Below are 17,428 nucleotides of genomic sequence, written 5' to 3'. Positions count from 1 at the left end.
TTAATAAAAGTGCCTGTGTGACATCTGGGACACAGCTTTGACTAAGAACTCTCTTTTTGTTCTTACTTTATGGCTTTAAAAAAATATCGAGATATATATCTTATATTGCCATCCAGCTAAAAAATATCGAGATATGAATTTTGGGTCATATCGCCCAGCCCTATCACCTATCATGCAGAGCGCAAACTCCGCCATTGTCGTTTTCCATCAAACACTCATTAAAACAGCAACCTACAGGTATGTTAGCGCACTCATCCCCGACTGTCCGAGGGAGGGGCGAGGTCACACGTTGAAACAGACAGAGGTGCAAGGCAGCCCAGGCGGGGAAAATTTGCTTTTACATTTTGCGACTCATTTTATTTCTCTGTCTGATAAGAAAACTATTCAATCAGATAGTTATTTGTGGTGAATGAAATACAGTTACACTTTCAAGCACTACATCTGAAATTCAAGCACTTTTCAAACCTTAAAAGGACAACATTAAAAGTCAAGCATTTTCAAGGATTTCAAGCACCCGTACGAACCCTGCTGTATCCAAAAAATACACTGCACCCAAAATATTTCATAGTTCAGCTACACTGATCAATCTAATAAACTTAAACCTGCACCATCCTCCCAATTCTGGTATTCTAAAGAGTACTTAGCGGAAATATTAAACAACCTAACTAATAACCAGCCAAAAAAATAGGGAACCACCACCCACCCTCCTCCCTGTCTGCTACATAGAAAAGGATCCTGGTGTTATTTGTCTCTCAGAAACAGTTCATAACTTCCCTTCAACTCATTCATGTCACCTAAAAGGTAAACCTGTTTCTCCATCACCTGTTCAGCTCTGATGATTCAGTAAGGACATCTCCTGGTTTCATCTTCATGTTTCCCTCTCACCACATATCCAAACCGACATCATGACCAGCAGCTTTACAGCTGTGGCTCCAGCAAACATCAGCTGATACTAGAAATTAATATTAAATAAATTCTAACAACAGCTGATCAAGCTTAAACGTGCTGCTGTTGATTAACGCGTCATCCGGCGGTTTCCTCTTTCTGGCGCAAAGTGGGTGATAAACAAACAAGAGAGAAAAGCCGATCAGCTGATCATTGATCAGTTTCATGATTGAAGTAGCAACAGGAGAGGGAGGGGGAGAGAATGAGAGGAGAAGAGGCAGCTGTGCAGCAAAGACACAGAATAACTCCAGCTTTGTGTCTTTGTTTCACTCTCGCTGAAGTCCGGGACAAATCGATTCCTTTTCGCCTAAATATAAAACTCCGATGGCCAGTCCAGCTGTGGCTCCATAAATCAGTTGTTAAGCTTAATGTGGAAAAGCTATACAAACATTCAGAGTTGAACTTACACACTTGCTTTACTTCTAGTTTTCTCCGAGATGAAATGCTGCAGTTTGGAGGCACGTAGAAAGGCTCCAAATGCTCAACCAGACCGCTGACAGGTCTCGCACGCAACAGCCGCTCTATCACGTGACGAATACTGATCTACTGTGCTAAGGTCATGAGCTGGGTTATGCCATGTAGCAAGTTTTGTGAGGTGATTTTGTGATACTTCGGATCGGATTAAATTTTTTTTTATTTGTCTCCGATATCCGATCCAGTAATTTAGGTCACTATCGGACCGATACCGATACGTAATATCGGATCTCTCCATCTCTAGTTTTTACCGGGGTAAATTGCCATGGTAACATATGCTGTGAACTTATGCCAGAGCAGTTTAAGATCCAGATTAGAGAGCAACAGGTATGACATCACTGCCTCTTGGCCAGTAAGATGCCACCATTCCTGGAGGATCAGTCCGAGCTCTGTGCGCCAGCAGTAGGTACACAGCATGAGCTCAGTAAACACAACTACAAGAAGCAGATTTTGGTCTCCAAGGTGCTGAACAAAAACACACACCTATGTGGTGGCATATTTCTCTATAAATGATTAAAAATGAAGATTTTCAATAAACTTTTTTAACAAGTCAGGAAAAAAAAAAAAGTACTGATCTATTGGGCAGTTTGATATAATCATATATATCGGATGACGATATGAAAACGTCTATCGTTTCATTTTACGCTATCGTTTGTTTCGCAGTTCGCAAAATTAACTGTTTACGGCAATAATTTTTCATGGTTTTGATGGTCACTGTACTTGTTATATTAATTTAGTTAATTAAGTTCTCTTTCTCTTATATTTAATATAACCACACTACGCACGGAAAAGTGCCTGTTTTTATGCGTTGTCGTTAGCAACAACGACGGTAAAACCATCGCGTGTCCGCTTGTTTATTTTCCACATAAACCTTTCACAATAAAGCTCAAGATCCTGTTGAGACCTTTCAAAATAAACGGAATCATGTGAAAGAGTATGCAGAGTGTTTACGGATGACAAGCAAAAAGAGCCGTCAGGTGCTAGAAAATAAGCCTTAGACTCAAACGTTAGAACAGGCTTTTCCCCGCAGCACGCCGTGTAATAAATACTCACAAAGAAATATTGGCTGTTACAACTTATGTCTAAAACAAGGTTAAAACACTCGACTCCAGGTACATGACGCCCAGCTGGAAACACTTCACACAAGTCGAGCTGCCCGAGATTCACAGAATTTACAGAAAATGTAAACTTTTTGTGATTTATATCGTTGTTGGGACGATAGATGTCTTATATCGGGATATGAGATTTTGGTCATATCGCACAGCCCTACTGATCTACACTAATTAAAGGTGTTAATGATCACATCTGGACTCACCGAGCCTTTCTGCAGTTCCTCACAGCTGGAATCAGTCTGTGTCGTCCCTGCTCTGATGTGTTGTACTTCTGCAGGTCCAACTCATCCAGAACCTCCTCTGACATCTGCAGCATGAAGGCCAGAGCTGAGCAGTGGATCTCAGAGAGTTTCTTCTCTGATCTGTTCTCTGACTTCAGGAACTCTTGGATCTCCTGATGTACTGAGAGGTCGTTCATCTCCATCAGACAGTGGAAGATGTTGATGCTTCTGTCAGGAGAGATTTTATCACTGTTCATCTCCTTCAGGCTCTTGATGACTCTCTGGATGGTTTCTGGAATATTCTCTGTCTGACCCAGCAGACCTCCTAAGAGTCTCTGGTTGGACTCCAGACAAAGGCCATGAAGGAAGCGAACAAACAGGTCCAGACAACCGTTTTTACTCTGGAGGGATTTAGACATAACTCTCATCAGCAAATCATCCGAAAATGAAATGTAATAGTAAGGATCATCTGGATTATTTTCAAGGAAGTCCTTCAGCACCTCTGTCTTCCTGTTGGTGTGACAGTGGAACATGTAGACTGCAGCCAGAAACTCCTGAATGCTCAGATGAACAAAGCAGTAGACTGGTTTCTGGAAGATCACACACTCTCTTTTGAAGATCTCTGTACAAACTCCTGAGTACACCGAGGCCTCTGTCACATCCAGACCACACTGCTCCAGGTCTTCTTGGTAGAACATGATGTTTCCTTTCTCCAGATGTTCAAACGCCAGCCTCCCCAGCTTCAGAAGAACTTCCCTGTCAGCCTCCGTGAGCTCCTGTGGACTCGTCTCATGTCCCTCATGGTACTTGTTCTTCTTCCTCTTTGTCTGAACCAGCAGGAAGTGTGAGTACATGTCAGTCAGGGTCTTGGGCAGCTCTCCTCTCTGCTCTGTAGTCAACATGTGCTCCAGAACTGTAGCAGTGATCCAGCAGAAGACTGGGATACTACACATGATGTGGAGGCACCTGGATGTCTTCATGTGGGAGATGATTCTGCTGGACAGCTCTTCATCACTGAATCTCCTCCCGAAGTACTCCTCCTTCTGGGCGTCATTGAAGCCTCGTACTTCTGTTAGCCTGTCAACACACGTAGGAGGGATCTGATTGGCTGCTGCAGGTCGGGAAGTTATCCAGACAAGAGCCGAGGGAAGCAGATTCCCTTGGATGAGGTTTGTCAGCAGCTGGCTGACTGATGACTTCTGTGTGACATCAGAAAGCAGCTTCCTGTTGGTGAAATCCAATGAAAGTCTGCTTTCATCCAGGCCGTCAAAGATGAACAAAAGCTGAGAGACAGCCAGCTTCTCTGCTGTGACCTTCTGTAATGTTGGATGGAAAACATGGAGCAGCTCCAGAAGACTGTACTGCTCATCTCTGATCAGGTTCAGCTCCCTGAATGAAAGCAGAACCACCACACTGACATGTTGGTTCTCCAAGCCCTCTGCCCAGTCCAGAGTGAACTTCTGCACTGCGAAGGTTTTTCCAACACCAGCCACGCCGTTGGTCAGAACCACTCTGATGGGTCTCTGTTGGTCAGGTAAGGCTTTAAAGATGTCCTGGCACCTGATTGGACTGTCATGGAGGGCGTCCATCTTGGAAGCTGTCTCCAGCTGCCTCACCTCATGTTGGGTATGAACCTCTTCACTCTGTCCCTCTGTGATGTAGAGCTCAGTGTAGATCCTGTTGAGGAGGGTTCTACTTCCTGTTTCATCACTTCCTTCAGTCACACGTTCACATCTCCTCCTCAGACTGATCTTATGTTCATCTAAAACCTCCTGCAGACCAACATCTGCTGAAAGAAAGAAAAACAGAAAGAAAACTCTTCAATGTCTGAACAACAACAAGAAGTCCAGTTTTCAGAAATGAGTCCATCAGCAGACAGATGTTCAGTCTTACTTTGTACACAGCTGCTCTGACTGGCTGTCTGCAGTCCAGCTCTGGTTCTGGATCTTTCTCCACACTGGGGACAGGACGAGTCTCCTGATGAAGCAGACTGGTCCCAGTATGAGGAGATGCACTGTCTGCATAACCAGTGTCCACAGCTGGTAGAGACTGGATCCTTCAGGACGTCCTGACACAAAGCACAGCAGGACAGCTGCTCCTCCTCACAGACACCACTCCTCTTCCGCCCTCTGTGAACACATTTCTTTATCACTAAAATCATTGACTGTCAGTGACAAACATCCAGATTTGATGACACTGTGCAGAAGCTCTGATGGTCACAGAGAAAAGTCAAAGTGGAGAAACTTGTGTTTGAGTTCAGAATCCAAGTTTCCTTTGCTGTTCCTGTCTTATTAAAACACAGAGTGATCAGCCTACAAACTCCACAGTAAAAGCCTTCATCACAGAGCTGATTATGTCCTTCACTGGATGTACTGGAAGTTTGGGATCCATCACTTTGAACTGACCTTTGACCTCCTCTAAAAACTGTGGTGGAGCAGCGGTGTCACATTAAGAGCTTTCAGCTTTATTTTGAAAGAGTTCAGTCAGCAGGAAGTGAACTTCTGGGTTCTGATTTTCTTTCTCTTATTTTACAGAAGTGAAGAAGAAGAAGAAGTAAAAGCTTTGAAATGATCTGAGTGATATTTTTGAACATTGCCACCAAATTGAGTTCAGCCTCCAGCAGTAACTTTTTTTCATGATGCCTCCCTGATGATGTGATGTTTGATTACAAACCTGTTTATGTGTTAGACATTAATCACATGAACACAGGCAGAAAAAAGAAGCCAATGAAACAAATGACAGAAACGTGTTCATTCACTGCCATAATCCATATTTTCTATGTAGAGATGTTTGTAAAGAACACGTGTGCAGCGCTTTGTTCTGAGTATCTGCTGTCAGCACACAGTGCAGCAATAACTACAACCACACGTTTCTGTAGATCCTGAACATCAGCCTGGAGGAATCTGACCTCAGGTCTGCACACAGAGGAGCTTCACCTCTGGGATGATGCTGGCTTCAGCTCCTTCTACAATCAGGCAGAAGCTTCTGCACCATCAGGACACAAACAGAGAGGAGCTTCTATCCTCAGACCATCCAAGTCCTAAATCAGAACATGCTCCCCTCATAGCATCACCATCAGGGTTTAAACAGGACCTTACATCATGTTCTTGTCTCACTGTCATATTTCAGATCATATCTGATTCATTATGACGTCACACACTGCTACACTGATCCTGCTGCTTCATTACTGCTGATATTACTCTGCTCACTCTGTTCAGTTACTCTGTTTACATCACTTTGCTCATTTGCTTTGTTCTGCTTGCACTGCTCTGTCAGTACATGCTGTGCTAATGTGGCACAAAGCACTTTAACATTACATCTGCACAATGTTTCATTATTTCATTTAATGATTGTTTCTAATGTTTTGTCCAGTCACAGGAGCAGCTCAGCACATTTCACTGTGTTGTACGTGTTTGACGATGCCTGTGACAAATAAACAGCCTCGGACTCTTCAATCTTCTTTCTTTGGAGATCAGCTCAGTGGCCTGTTGAGACCATCTTTCTGTTTCTGATGACTCAGTTCAGATTATTATCCTGAGTCCAATATTCCTCTCTCATTTGTGTTCTGGGTCATCTTTGTCTCCTTTAAGTTTAAGATCACTTTTATGTAGACATATAAAATTACAAAGTGGTCACAGAATTTCAAACACCCGTAAATGAGTCAGCAGATCTCTTACATGGTCAGCTGAGCTCCATGACTGAAGAACATTGTTGCTGCAGGTTCATGACTGAAGTTTGGAGGTATGTCTTTGGACCAGTCACTCCTCACAGATACACAGCTGGATACTGGAGACTGTGACCTCTGACCTCTGCAAACACAAACACATCACATTCATATGACATGAATTACTGATTAATCTCTGTTTAAAATCATTTAAGCAGCTGCAAACACACAAACTGGATAATGTGATGGTTTCTGTCAGTAATAGTTGTCTCAGATTAGAGTACAGACGGCTGCAGAGACGTTCACATCAACAGAGAAGAAATCATTACCTTGGATTGCATTACTACTAGGATTAATACTAGCATTATCGTACCCGGACCACCATTAGGAATCATTTATGATGTCACTGGTAGAACACATTTATAGAAACAACCTTTGAACTCTGACTTAGCAGCTCTCTTACATGGTCAGCTGAGCTCCATGAATGAAATTCACTGTTGGTGCAGGTTCATCACTGAAATATGGAGGTCTGTCTTCACTCACGTCACTCCTCACAGACACACAGCTGGATACTGGAGACTGTGATCTCTGACCTCTGCAAATACAACCACATTGCATTCATTTCACATCAATTAGTATACCACAAAAGGCATGCAAGAAACACAGTATGAAGGCAAACTTCTGGCTTCAATAACATTCAATAGGTCAGGTGGAAACTTTTCTCAGATTTGATTCATGTTTTTATAGAACGATCCAGCCAAAAAAAATATACCATTAGGTCAGGGGTCGCAACCTTTAACACCCAAAGAGCCATTTGGAGCCGGTTTCCATGCAAAAGAAAACACTGGGAGCCGCAAATACTTTTTGACATCTAAAATGAAGATAACACTGTATATATTGTTTTTTACCTTTATGCTTTGTGTGAACAACTAAAGTGTGTTGCTTATGAAATCCATGAAGTGCTACAGAGAAAATTACATTTTATTTATGTAATTAACACATTTTGAACTCTTAAAGAAATATAACAAAAGGAAAGACACCCAGCTGAACTAAAATGATCCAGCAAACAAAAACTGTTGTGAGCCGCCACCCTTATATCGCCTTTGGGCTTTTGGAGCCTTGACCTGACTTTTAAAAAAATAATTGGAAAAAAAGCACTATGCTGTTACAAGATGAAAAACAGATATTTGCAAAATTCTGCCTAAATATGTATTTTACCTGGTTAATGTGTGTGGCGGGCGTGGTCTGCAGCGCCGCTGCAGGGGAGGCGGACGCACCTGAGTGGCACCTGCAATCACGCCTCACCGCCTTAACGTCTGCGCTGTTGTTGGTGTGTGTTGGGCTGTGAGCTGCAAAGCTATATCCGGCTGTATGCGTACAGCAACCGTGTGTGAAAAGTGGTCAATAAAGAGATGCTGAAAAGCATGTTCATGCAAACATCGTTGGGTCTGCTGTGATATGTTTACAATGGGACTTCTGCTCCTGAACCTCTGCGCACAGCATCTGCAGATCGGGGCTGTACGAAGTCACTTTCATCTTTATGCAGGACTGTAAGCTGTCGTCTGTGAGGCGTGAGCGGTGTTTGTTTTTAACATAGTTCACGGTGGAGAACAGTTGCTGACAATGTGGATCCCAAGATCCATAATTGGGCTACCTGGGGTTGAAAGTCTCGATAAATGCACGGCGTTTCGGCGGGTATATCGGCTTCCGCGAGTGTGACGCTTATTTTGAGCGATGAAAAAATAATAAAATATAATTTTATTTTTATATTTCAATATCACAATAATCTTCCAATTTAGAACTACAGGGAGTGCAGAATTATTAGGCAAATGAGTATTTTGTCCACACCATCCTCTGCATGCATGTTGTCTTACTCCAAGCTGTATAGGCTCGAAAGCCTACTACCAATTAAGCATATTAGGTGATGTGCATCTCTGTAATGAGAAGGGGTGTGGTCTAATGACATCAACACCGTATATCAGGTGTGCATAATTATTAGGCAACTTCCTTTCCTTTGGCAAAATGGGTCAAAAGAAGGACTTGACAGGCTCAGAAAAGTCAAAAATAGTGAGATATCTTGCAGAGGGATGCAGCAGTCTCAAAATTGCAAAGCTTCTGAAGCGTGATCATCGAACAATCAAGCGTTTCATTCAAAATAGTCAACAGGGTCGCAAGAAGCGTGTGGAAAAACCAAGGCGCAAAATAACTGCCCATGAACTGAGAAAAGTCAAGCGTGCAGCTGCCAAGATGCCACTTGCCACCAGTTTGGCCATATTTCAGAGCTGCAACATCACTGGAGTGCCCAAAAGCACAAGGTGTGCAATACTCAGAGACATGGCCAAGGTAAGAAAGGCTGAAAGACGACCACCACTGAACAAGACACACAAGCTGAAACGTCAAGACTGGGCCAAGAAATATCTCAAGACTGATTTTTCTAAGGTTTTATGGACTGATGAAATGAGAGTGAGTCTTGATGGGCCAGATGGATGGGCCCGTGGCTGGATTGGTAAAGGGCAGAGAGCTCCAGTCCGACTCAGGCGCCAGCAAGGTGGAGGTGGAGTACTGGTTTGGGCTGGTATTGTCAAAGATGAGCTTGTGGGGCCTTTTCGGGTTGAGGATGGAGTCAAGCTCAACTCCCAGTCCTACTGCCAGTTTCTGGAAGACACCTTCTTCAAGCAGTGGTACAGGAAGAAGTCTGCATCCTTCAAGAAAAACATGATTTTCATGCAGGACAATGCTCCATCACACGCGTCCAAGTACTCCACAGCGTGGCTGGCAAGAAAGGGTATAAAAGAAGAAAAACTAATGACATGGCCACCTTGTTCACCTGATCTGAACCCCATTGAGAACCTGTGGTCCATCATCAAATGTGAGATTTACAAGGAGGGAAAACAGTACACCTCTCTGAACAGTGTCTGGGAGGCTGTGGTTACTGCTGCACGCAATGTTGATGGTGAACAGATCAAAACACTGACAGAATCCATGGATGGCAGGCTTTTGAGTGTCCTTGCAAAGAAAGGTGGCTATATTGGTCGCTGATTTGTTTTTGTTTTGTTTTTGAATGTCAGAAATGTTTATTTGTGAATGTGGAGATGTTATATTTGTTTCATAGGTAAAAATAAATCATTGAAATGGGTATATATTTGTTTTTTGTTAAGTTGCCTAATAATTATGCACAGTAATAGTCACCTGCACACACAGATATCCCCCTAAAATAGCTAAAACTGAAAACAAACTAAAAACTACTTCCAAAAACATTCAGCTTTGATATTAATGAGTTTTGTGGGTTCATTGAGAACATGGTTGTTGTTCAATAATAAAATTATTCCTCAAAAATACAACTTGCCTAATAATTCTGCACTCCCTGTACAAGTTAAAAAAAGAACTAACATAAATAAAATACACTTCAGCTAAATACTTCTAATTTATTTTCCCAAACCACGCGGAGCCACACTATAAGGACTAAAGAGCCGCATGCAGCTCCGGAGCCGCAGGTTGCCGACCCCTGCATTAGTGTTAGTCAATGTTGCAAATGAACTGAAAAACAAAATAATTTGGTCCAAAGAAACAAAGTGACTATTAATACAACACAGTTTGTATTAATAGTTTCATTGGACGTCTTTGTCCAAAGCGACAGATGAAGGGCAAAGTAGATGCATTTGCATCAGCAGGAAAATACACCCCAAACTAGCATCATCATTATACAACTTTAACAACTGCCACTAAATTATACTTCATACACAGACCAGTGTTAGGTTAAGTTATGATGTCACTGGCAGAACACATTTATATAAACAACCTTTGAACTCTGAGTCAGCAGCTCTCTTACATGGTCAGCTGAGCTCCATGATTGAAGACCTTTGTTGGTGCAGGTTCATTACTGAAGTCTGGAGGTCTTTCTCTGGACCAGTCACTCCTCACAGACGCACAGCTGGATGCTGGAGACTGTGACCGCTGACCTCTGCAAACACAAACATCAATAACTGATCAGTTCTCTCTGACAGCCATATGATCAGCTGATCACTCTGTGATATTGTGTCTGCTTCATAACACTGACAGGTCAGCCAATCATCAGCCAGTTTTTCTGTCTCTGAATGAACTAAGTTTGTTCTCAGCTCTCCTCTCTGATTCTGCTGCACTGACTTCACTTAAACTTACAGAGTTCAGATCTTAGCAAGAAAACAAGTCAATAAAAATCAAACTCAGATCAAACAGTTTGAACCAATCACAGATCAATGATTCTGTCATGGCTATGTTGAAATGACTAATAAAGTTAGGAGTGTTCTTACATTATTGCTGCAGGTCCATGACTGTAAGGTGGAGGTGTTTGTGTAACCCCGTCACTCCTCACAGACACACAGCTGGATGCTGCAGATGCTGCTCCGTCCTCTTCCTCCATCTTCTTGATGTCAGGGTGGAGTTAGTCTGAGAGGTAAACACACACACTCAGAGGTGTTGTTGTACTGGAAGCATCACACTGACGGGTTCCTAATGTTGGAGCTTTGGCCCTAAAGTCCAAACCAGTTATTTTAGAGGCTCAAAGTCTTTAAAAAAAACACCAAAACCATCACATTATTTAATAAGTACATGACCAGGTGGATGAAGGAACTCAGTGCGTTTGGGATCATCATCATGGTGAGGAGCCCACATGTTACAGCTCCTTTGGAGAGAAGCTGAGGATCACTGCAGGAAGTGAGCTCATGAAACCAAAGTGCTGTTTGTGAGCAGGATGACTCTGTGTTATTGGACCTGCTCTGTGTTCTACATATGATCAATACTTCAAATATCTGTAAACATATCATCTTATATTTGTTGCACTTGGTCACATCTGTCTTTAAAAATAGATTTTTAATGTCACAGAGTTCTTTTCTACCTTTATTGATTTATTTTGGAATAAATTAAATATAAAGCTGCCAAAAACTGCCTGCAGCTTCTGCTCTGTGACAGGAAACTACTGTCAGGCTCAAAAAAACTTCAGATTATTCATCACAGAGTGTTTATAGATCACAGGACACGTTACAGTTTTACTGTCGATGTGTTAGTTTAAAAGAATGACTTGATAAGGTCTTACTGTGAATCTGCGCGCTCATTGGCTAATACCCTGAGACTGACAGGTGGTTATCCAATCAGCGTGCGGCATCACACGGACATAAGTTTGTTTCTGAAGGGATTTTCAGATTAGACCTGATGTTTCTGCCTACAGCCTGTTTACCGATATAATCAATATCAGATATCAGAGCAACAGAAACCTCGGTGATCAGGACGCCGGGACTGAGAACAGGAAGTGGCTCAAACGTCGCACTTTCATAAAATCAGCCTGAACTCCACTCAGAGTTTCTGTCGCCATTTTAGTTTTTAAAAATGTCGTGATAAAGGCGGGTCTTACTGTGAACTGCGCGTTCATTGGCAAGATTGACAAGTCGTTATCCAATGAGCGCGCGGCTTCTCCCGACATAAAGATGTTTCCTTTGAAAAACCAAAGTCTGATTATTTTTGCCTCCACTGACGGAGCCTGTTGTTCCCGCCACAGAGACACAGTAATGTCAGAGCCGTGTTAACACTCACCTGCTGCTCTCTCAGCTAAAGTCACTTCCTCTCTACTTACAGGAAACCATCGCTCAGAGGAGCCGACCGGCCTCACGTTTCACCCACAGACACGAACAGCATGGAATTATGTTATGTCATAAGAAGAAACATATTCATGTTAACACTCACCTGCCTCAGCTCCACCTTCCTCCTCCTGCTGCTCTGAACGGAGGATCAACACTTTCACTTTCACTGCTCCTCCCTAAACACAGAGGATGCTGGGACTTGTAGTTTTTACCTTGTGTGATATTTATAGCTGTGACACTAAATCACAGCACGAAGACTTCCTGCAAACATGTCACAGGCGATAAAAGTTTCACATTAAAGGTGAAGTTATTTTTCTGTCTCATATTCAATAAACAGTGAGCTGGGAAAACTGAAGAACAGACTTCAGACGTTCCCTGCAGAGTTTCTGCTGCATGTCTGCATGTTGCTGAGACTGAGCTGATGATGAAGCTGTGATGGGTTTATGGCACGTTTGGTTGTGGAGAAGAGTTTTACTGTCGGTGCAGGTGAAATGATCAGAGGTTACAGCCTCTGGCACTGGTTAAAGTGGAGGCAGCGATCAGGACGGCTGAGCAGCAGAGGTCTCGAGGGTCCTAAAGTGTAAAAGCATCAGTGTTAGTAACACAAAGATCACAGAATGGGATCATCCACACAACACTAACATCTAAATCCATGGCAGGAACTCTTCCAGTGTCCTGAAAAATCTGCGATGCTGAGATTAAAATCTGTCTGCTCATCTTAATGCAATATTTACTAAAGTCTGGTAGAAGTTTCCAGTCACTTAGAAGACGTGTGGATAGGTGGTGGGTTGTAGAGCAGACTGAAAGCTTTAGGTTCATCCTCTGATTAAAAACAGATACAGGAAGTATAACCCTGGTGTAAGACAGGAAACAGCAACACGGCAGCCATCTTTTTCCTCCCATGATGACCAGTGTCCCAGCAGAAGCTGGGGTTTGTTAGATCCTGTTTGATCCAGAGGAAACAGGCTAAAAGAGTCGATCAGGGGGGGATCATGGTTTTATTATGTGCTCATTATGATTGAAGCTCTGGTTGTGTGTTAGAGACAGAACCTGCAGATTCCTCCACTCTGCCTCCTCCTCTGCAGGAATCAGCCTCTTGGCTGGTTTTATTCACCCAACGTGAATAAAATCATCAAACTAATCCAAGTTCATTGTGAAATGCCTGAAAATGGAGGAATAAATCTGTCAGTTACCGTATAAAGTTTGAGTTTGTCAGTGTTTTACACGGAGACGGTCGTCAGATGTTGAATGTTTAGCATGAATGTTCCACATCTGGAGAAACCTTCAAGATTAAAGCCAGTGAAAAGTGAAGAGTTTCTGCAGCAGCCGCACTTCCTGCAAATGTGTTCTTTCAAAATAAAGTGAAAAGTCAAAAATTATATTCACGACAGGTTTAAAGGTGAAGCTGGTCACATGGTTTTAGTGGAATGTCTACGTGGGCGCGTCTGAGTGATTTTGACTCAGATTCGTGCAGCGTGGAGCAGTAAACACTTGTTTTTGTTCATCTGGACTCATGAATGATTCCAGTTAGCACATTTCCAGCCAATGAAATGTAACTACAGATGAAGACAAACACATTTAAGCTGCCTGACTCTTGAGTGTGGGTGCATGCTCCCATTTTCAGTCTGTTTTAGTTTTCAGTTTAGAGGAACGCTGCAAACTCACAAAAACTTCTTTCTTGTGAGGTTTTCTTGGCAGACTGATAAAAGCAGCAGCAGCTGGTGTTTGATGAGCAGACGTGTGTTTCCTGTTCTGTTATAATCAGCTTGTTACCATCACATAATGAACTCAGGCGTGACCAATGAGGTTCTTGTCCTTGTGCGGTTCTCTGGCACCAGCGCTGACTGTGACCTCCACCTCTGCAGGGTCGCCGCTGCTCGTGGCTGAGCTCGTGTTTGTCAGGCTGACAAAATAAAAGCTTCTTCATTTCTGTGGCTGAAGAGGAGTCTGCTCTTCTTCACCAACAGGAAGTGAAACATTTCTCACTGATTCTGAAATCTTCACTATTCTCACAAATTCACAGTAACACACACACGGTTGTGTTTTCATATCCTTGTGGGGACATCTATTTGACATCATGCTCTCCTCAGCCTTTTACTCTAACCATTAAGACTGAATGCCTAACCCTGACCTGACTGTCCCTGACACTAAAACCACATCCTGAGTCCCAAAAATGTCTTCAAACTTGTGGGGACGGGCATTTTGGTCCCCACAAAGACATGTAAACATGTACACACACACACACACACACACACACAGAGACATTAATGACCTCACAGGTTCATGTTTGGGGCTTTTAGCATCTTTGTGTGTCGGTCAGATTTAATTCACTCTTGTTTTGAGGTTTTGTGCCTTTTTGTTTCATTCTTTGTGCGTTTATTTTCTCTTTAAGCCTTTCAGGACTCGTGCTGTTGGCTTTTTCCTGGTGTGTTATTAGTATTTTTAATTTCTAAACTTATTCTAAAACAGGGGTGTCAAATTCAAATACACAGTGGGCCAAAATTCAAAACTGGAACAAGGTCGCGGGCTAACATTAATATTTATTGAAAAACAAATCTTCCTCCAGATTTAAGAATGAATCTCTTCTTATGGACTCAAACAAGTTTTGCTGAAAAACTGAATATGGAACAAGCAAAGCTTAATACTAAACAATATATATATTAGCTGTATAATACCAGTAGGCCATCTCTAATAATAATTTGGTATGGCTTCGCGGGCCAAATGTAATTAGGCTGCGGACCAAATTTGGCCCGCAGCCTAAACACAGTTTGACACCTGTGTTCTAAAAGATCACATAAATGTTCCATCGGTCCTTCTTTTAGAAGAAGGACCGATGGAACATTTATGTGAAAAAAAAAATATGATCATTTAATGTTTTTGTCAATCATTAAAAAATAAATCCTGGTCTTTCATTTTGCTGCTGCATTGTTCACAGAAACACATATTTTCCTGTTTCTTTCTGTGTTTCTGCTTTTGCCTGTTTAGCGCCGCTGAGCAGGAAAACCCAGACAAAAAAAACCCTCTTTTAAGTAAATGTTTGAGTCACTTTGGGTCTGAACTGTAAAAAACTGCAGACTGAAACAGATTTGAAGGCATCACAGGAACAGCTTCACATTCAAAACATGAAAGACAGGACTTTTATTTTGAAACACTCAGGAAATGACAGATGGAAAGTTTTTTAATTAAAACAACTTATTATTTTATGCATTAAGTTCATACAACCACCAAAACTGTGATGATCCTCACATCAGCTTTACTGTGTGAGGTCACATACACGATCATTAATGTTACTATTATTATTATTACTATTATTATTATTATTATTACTATTGTTACTATTATTATTATTATTATTATTATTATTATTATTATTATTATTATTATTATTAGAGACTTGCAGAGAGAAGAGGTGGAAACATTTTGATTTTCATAAATTTAACAGACTAAAAACCTACAAACACATTTGGTGCTGAAGAAAAATGGAAACTATCAGAACATCAGAATAAAAAAACTCAAACTGAAACCTGTGGGGAGGTCTGAGTGAGACACAGCAGAGCCCCATGGTGAGTGTCTGTCCGTGTCTGTGGAACAACAACGTTTGGATCACTTGCAGTTGCAGAGCAGCGTGGCGCCTCACAGCGTCCAGCGCTCGGGCGGCTGCAGGCTCCTCAGCTGCAGGGAGAAGATGAAGTTCAGGTCGGTGCGTCGAGGCTTCTTGTAGACGGGACACGAGTACAGGCTGACCGCCCCCCCGCCGCCAGGGGGACGCTTACTGTCGGCCATGTTGGCTGAGCTGACGGCAAAGACGTGGACCACAGAGCACAGAGAGGGGGGTGAAGAGGACCTGAGGGGCCGAGACCAGTGTTGGGTAAGTTACTTTAAATTAGTAACTTAGTTACATTACTAGTTACTTCTATCAAAAGTAACTCAGTTACTTCAAGTTACTTGTTACTTTCAAAGTAACTAGTTACTAGGGAAAGTAACTTTGGTTTTACTCAGAATTCTCTTGTTAATGTGTTGCTTCCATAACTTTGCCAGTCTTCTAGCTTGCTTACTTGCCACAAGTGCACTGTGCCACCTACCAGTAGAAAGGAAAAGATAATGTGCGTATTTCCACGAGAGAAATCCCACGCCACTAAACTTTGACCACTTTGGATGTCAGCAGTTGTCTACAAAGGTACCAAGTATGTCAAAGGCTATGTTTCCATTGTAGATGACACTGATGATGGCTTGGTTTTTGGGAAGATAGCTGTGATACTTGTTAACGATTCTGAATTATACTTTGTGCTCGAGTTGCATCACTCAGTACTCCTCATTGACCTTGGACTTCACTGCTTGCGTTGCCCTACAGAAAGAAGTGTGTGTGTGTGTGTATAAATGCACAAGAACATGTATTATTACCCACTACCACTTTATAACATGGTAGGCCTTTTTGTTGTCTCCCTACACCATTCAGTTTCCTACTAATTCTTTTTCAGGGATGGAAATTGAAGAAGAACTCACAAGCGTCCTGCCAGCACTAGACAGAGAGAAAATATTCTGCATTGTAGAACATCTGATGGACGTCATTGGTGTACAAAAAAAAGTGACCTTTTGTTTGTAGAGGCAGAAGATCTCAAACCCTTTCTCACACCAATTCAAATACGTAAACTTCTACTTGCATTTAAAGGAGGTTTGTGTAGGTTCTCCACAACCCACAGACTCATAGACTTGAGTCTATGATTTGAAGGTCACTCATAGACTCACATGTCACTGATGAGCCCTTTTTTCCTCACCATACCATTCTACACATGTTCTTTGACAGTGTAATATTGAGGAGCTTTTTGGGGCTCACATTTTCTGGTAGTTAATTAACATGGAAAACCTAAACAAAAGTAGACACTGAATCTAACACCATTAACCTTTCATTGGTAGTGGTAGGACTAAGGTTGTAAAGGTGTGACAAACTGTTTATGTTTCAATGTATTTTTCAACTTTTCAATGCAAGACCTTGAGTTTGTAGTTGTTTTGCAGTCCTGGAATTGATTATTTTGATCTTCAGACAAGGTCCACAAAAACTGCCTTTCTGTTACTACTCTATCCTAATTGCAGGGTTCATCTTTTAGTGGGGACATATTTGTTGAAATAGCCATATAAAGTAGCTTTTCCAATGATCTCTCTATTTTTTTTTTTAGATGGCAACAGACCAGAGAACCTGAATGACACAATTACTCCGGAGCTTTGCCCTGCTGCATCAGCTGAAACATCAAGGCATCCACCTTACCCCTCCTCCTCCACGTCCACCACTATGTACAACCATTACTCCAGCTCTTGGGTCTCACACTTACAGATTCCTTGGGAAAGATTTCCACTCCGACTGTCGCAAGAGGACACAGAGCTCATCCAGAGGACAGGAGAAGT

At 42.2% G+C, this 17,428-nt stretch overlaps 1 protein-coding gene across 13 annotated transcripts in view; it reads right to left on the bottom strand.

Moving 5' to 3' along the window:
* The window catches only part of LOC146377175 (NACHT, LRR and PYD domains-containing protein 12-like), a 75,942-nt gene extending 63,685 nt beyond the window's left edge, over positions 1 to 12,257 (bottom strand). For 6 of the 13 annotated variants that reach the window (XM_084943836.1, XM_084943839.1, XM_084943842.1 and 3 more), the window contains exons 1-7: positions 12,132 to 12,257; positions 10,706 to 10,841; positions 10,246 to 10,377; positions 6,880 to 7,011; positions 6,430 to 6,561; positions 4,646 to 4,881; positions 2,735 to 4,541 (exon numbers count right to left, since the gene is read on the bottom strand). In XM_084943836.1, coding sequence (XP_084799962.1) covers positions 2,735 to 4,541; positions 4,646 to 4,881; positions 6,430 to 6,561; positions 6,880 to 7,011; positions 10,246 to 10,377; positions 10,706 to 10,815 — 2,549 coding nt within the window. In that variant the 5' untranslated portion in view covers positions 10,816 to 10,841; positions 12,132 to 12,257. The remainder of the gene's footprint in view (positions 1 to 2,734; positions 4,542 to 4,645; positions 4,882 to 6,429; positions 6,562 to 6,879; positions 7,012 to 10,245; positions 10,378 to 10,705; positions 10,842 to 12,131) is intronic. The other 7 variants (XM_084943847.1, XM_084943848.1, XM_084943849.1 and 4 more) reach the window with 5 other exon arrangements.
* Between the last annotated feature and the right edge of the window lie 5,171 nt (positions 12,258 to 17,428).

Source organism: Perissodus microlepis, chromosome 11 (genome assembly GCF_051167445.1).
Source record: "Perissodus microlepis isolate ML-2025 ecotype Zambia chromosome 11, ASM5116744v1, whole genome shotgun sequence".
Lineage (NCBI taxonomy): Eukaryota > Metazoa > Chordata > Actinopteri > Cichliformes > Cichlidae > Perissodus > Perissodus microlepis.
Note: the sequence above shows the minus strand (reverse complement) of the source record. Positions and strands in the feature narration are given on the sequence as shown.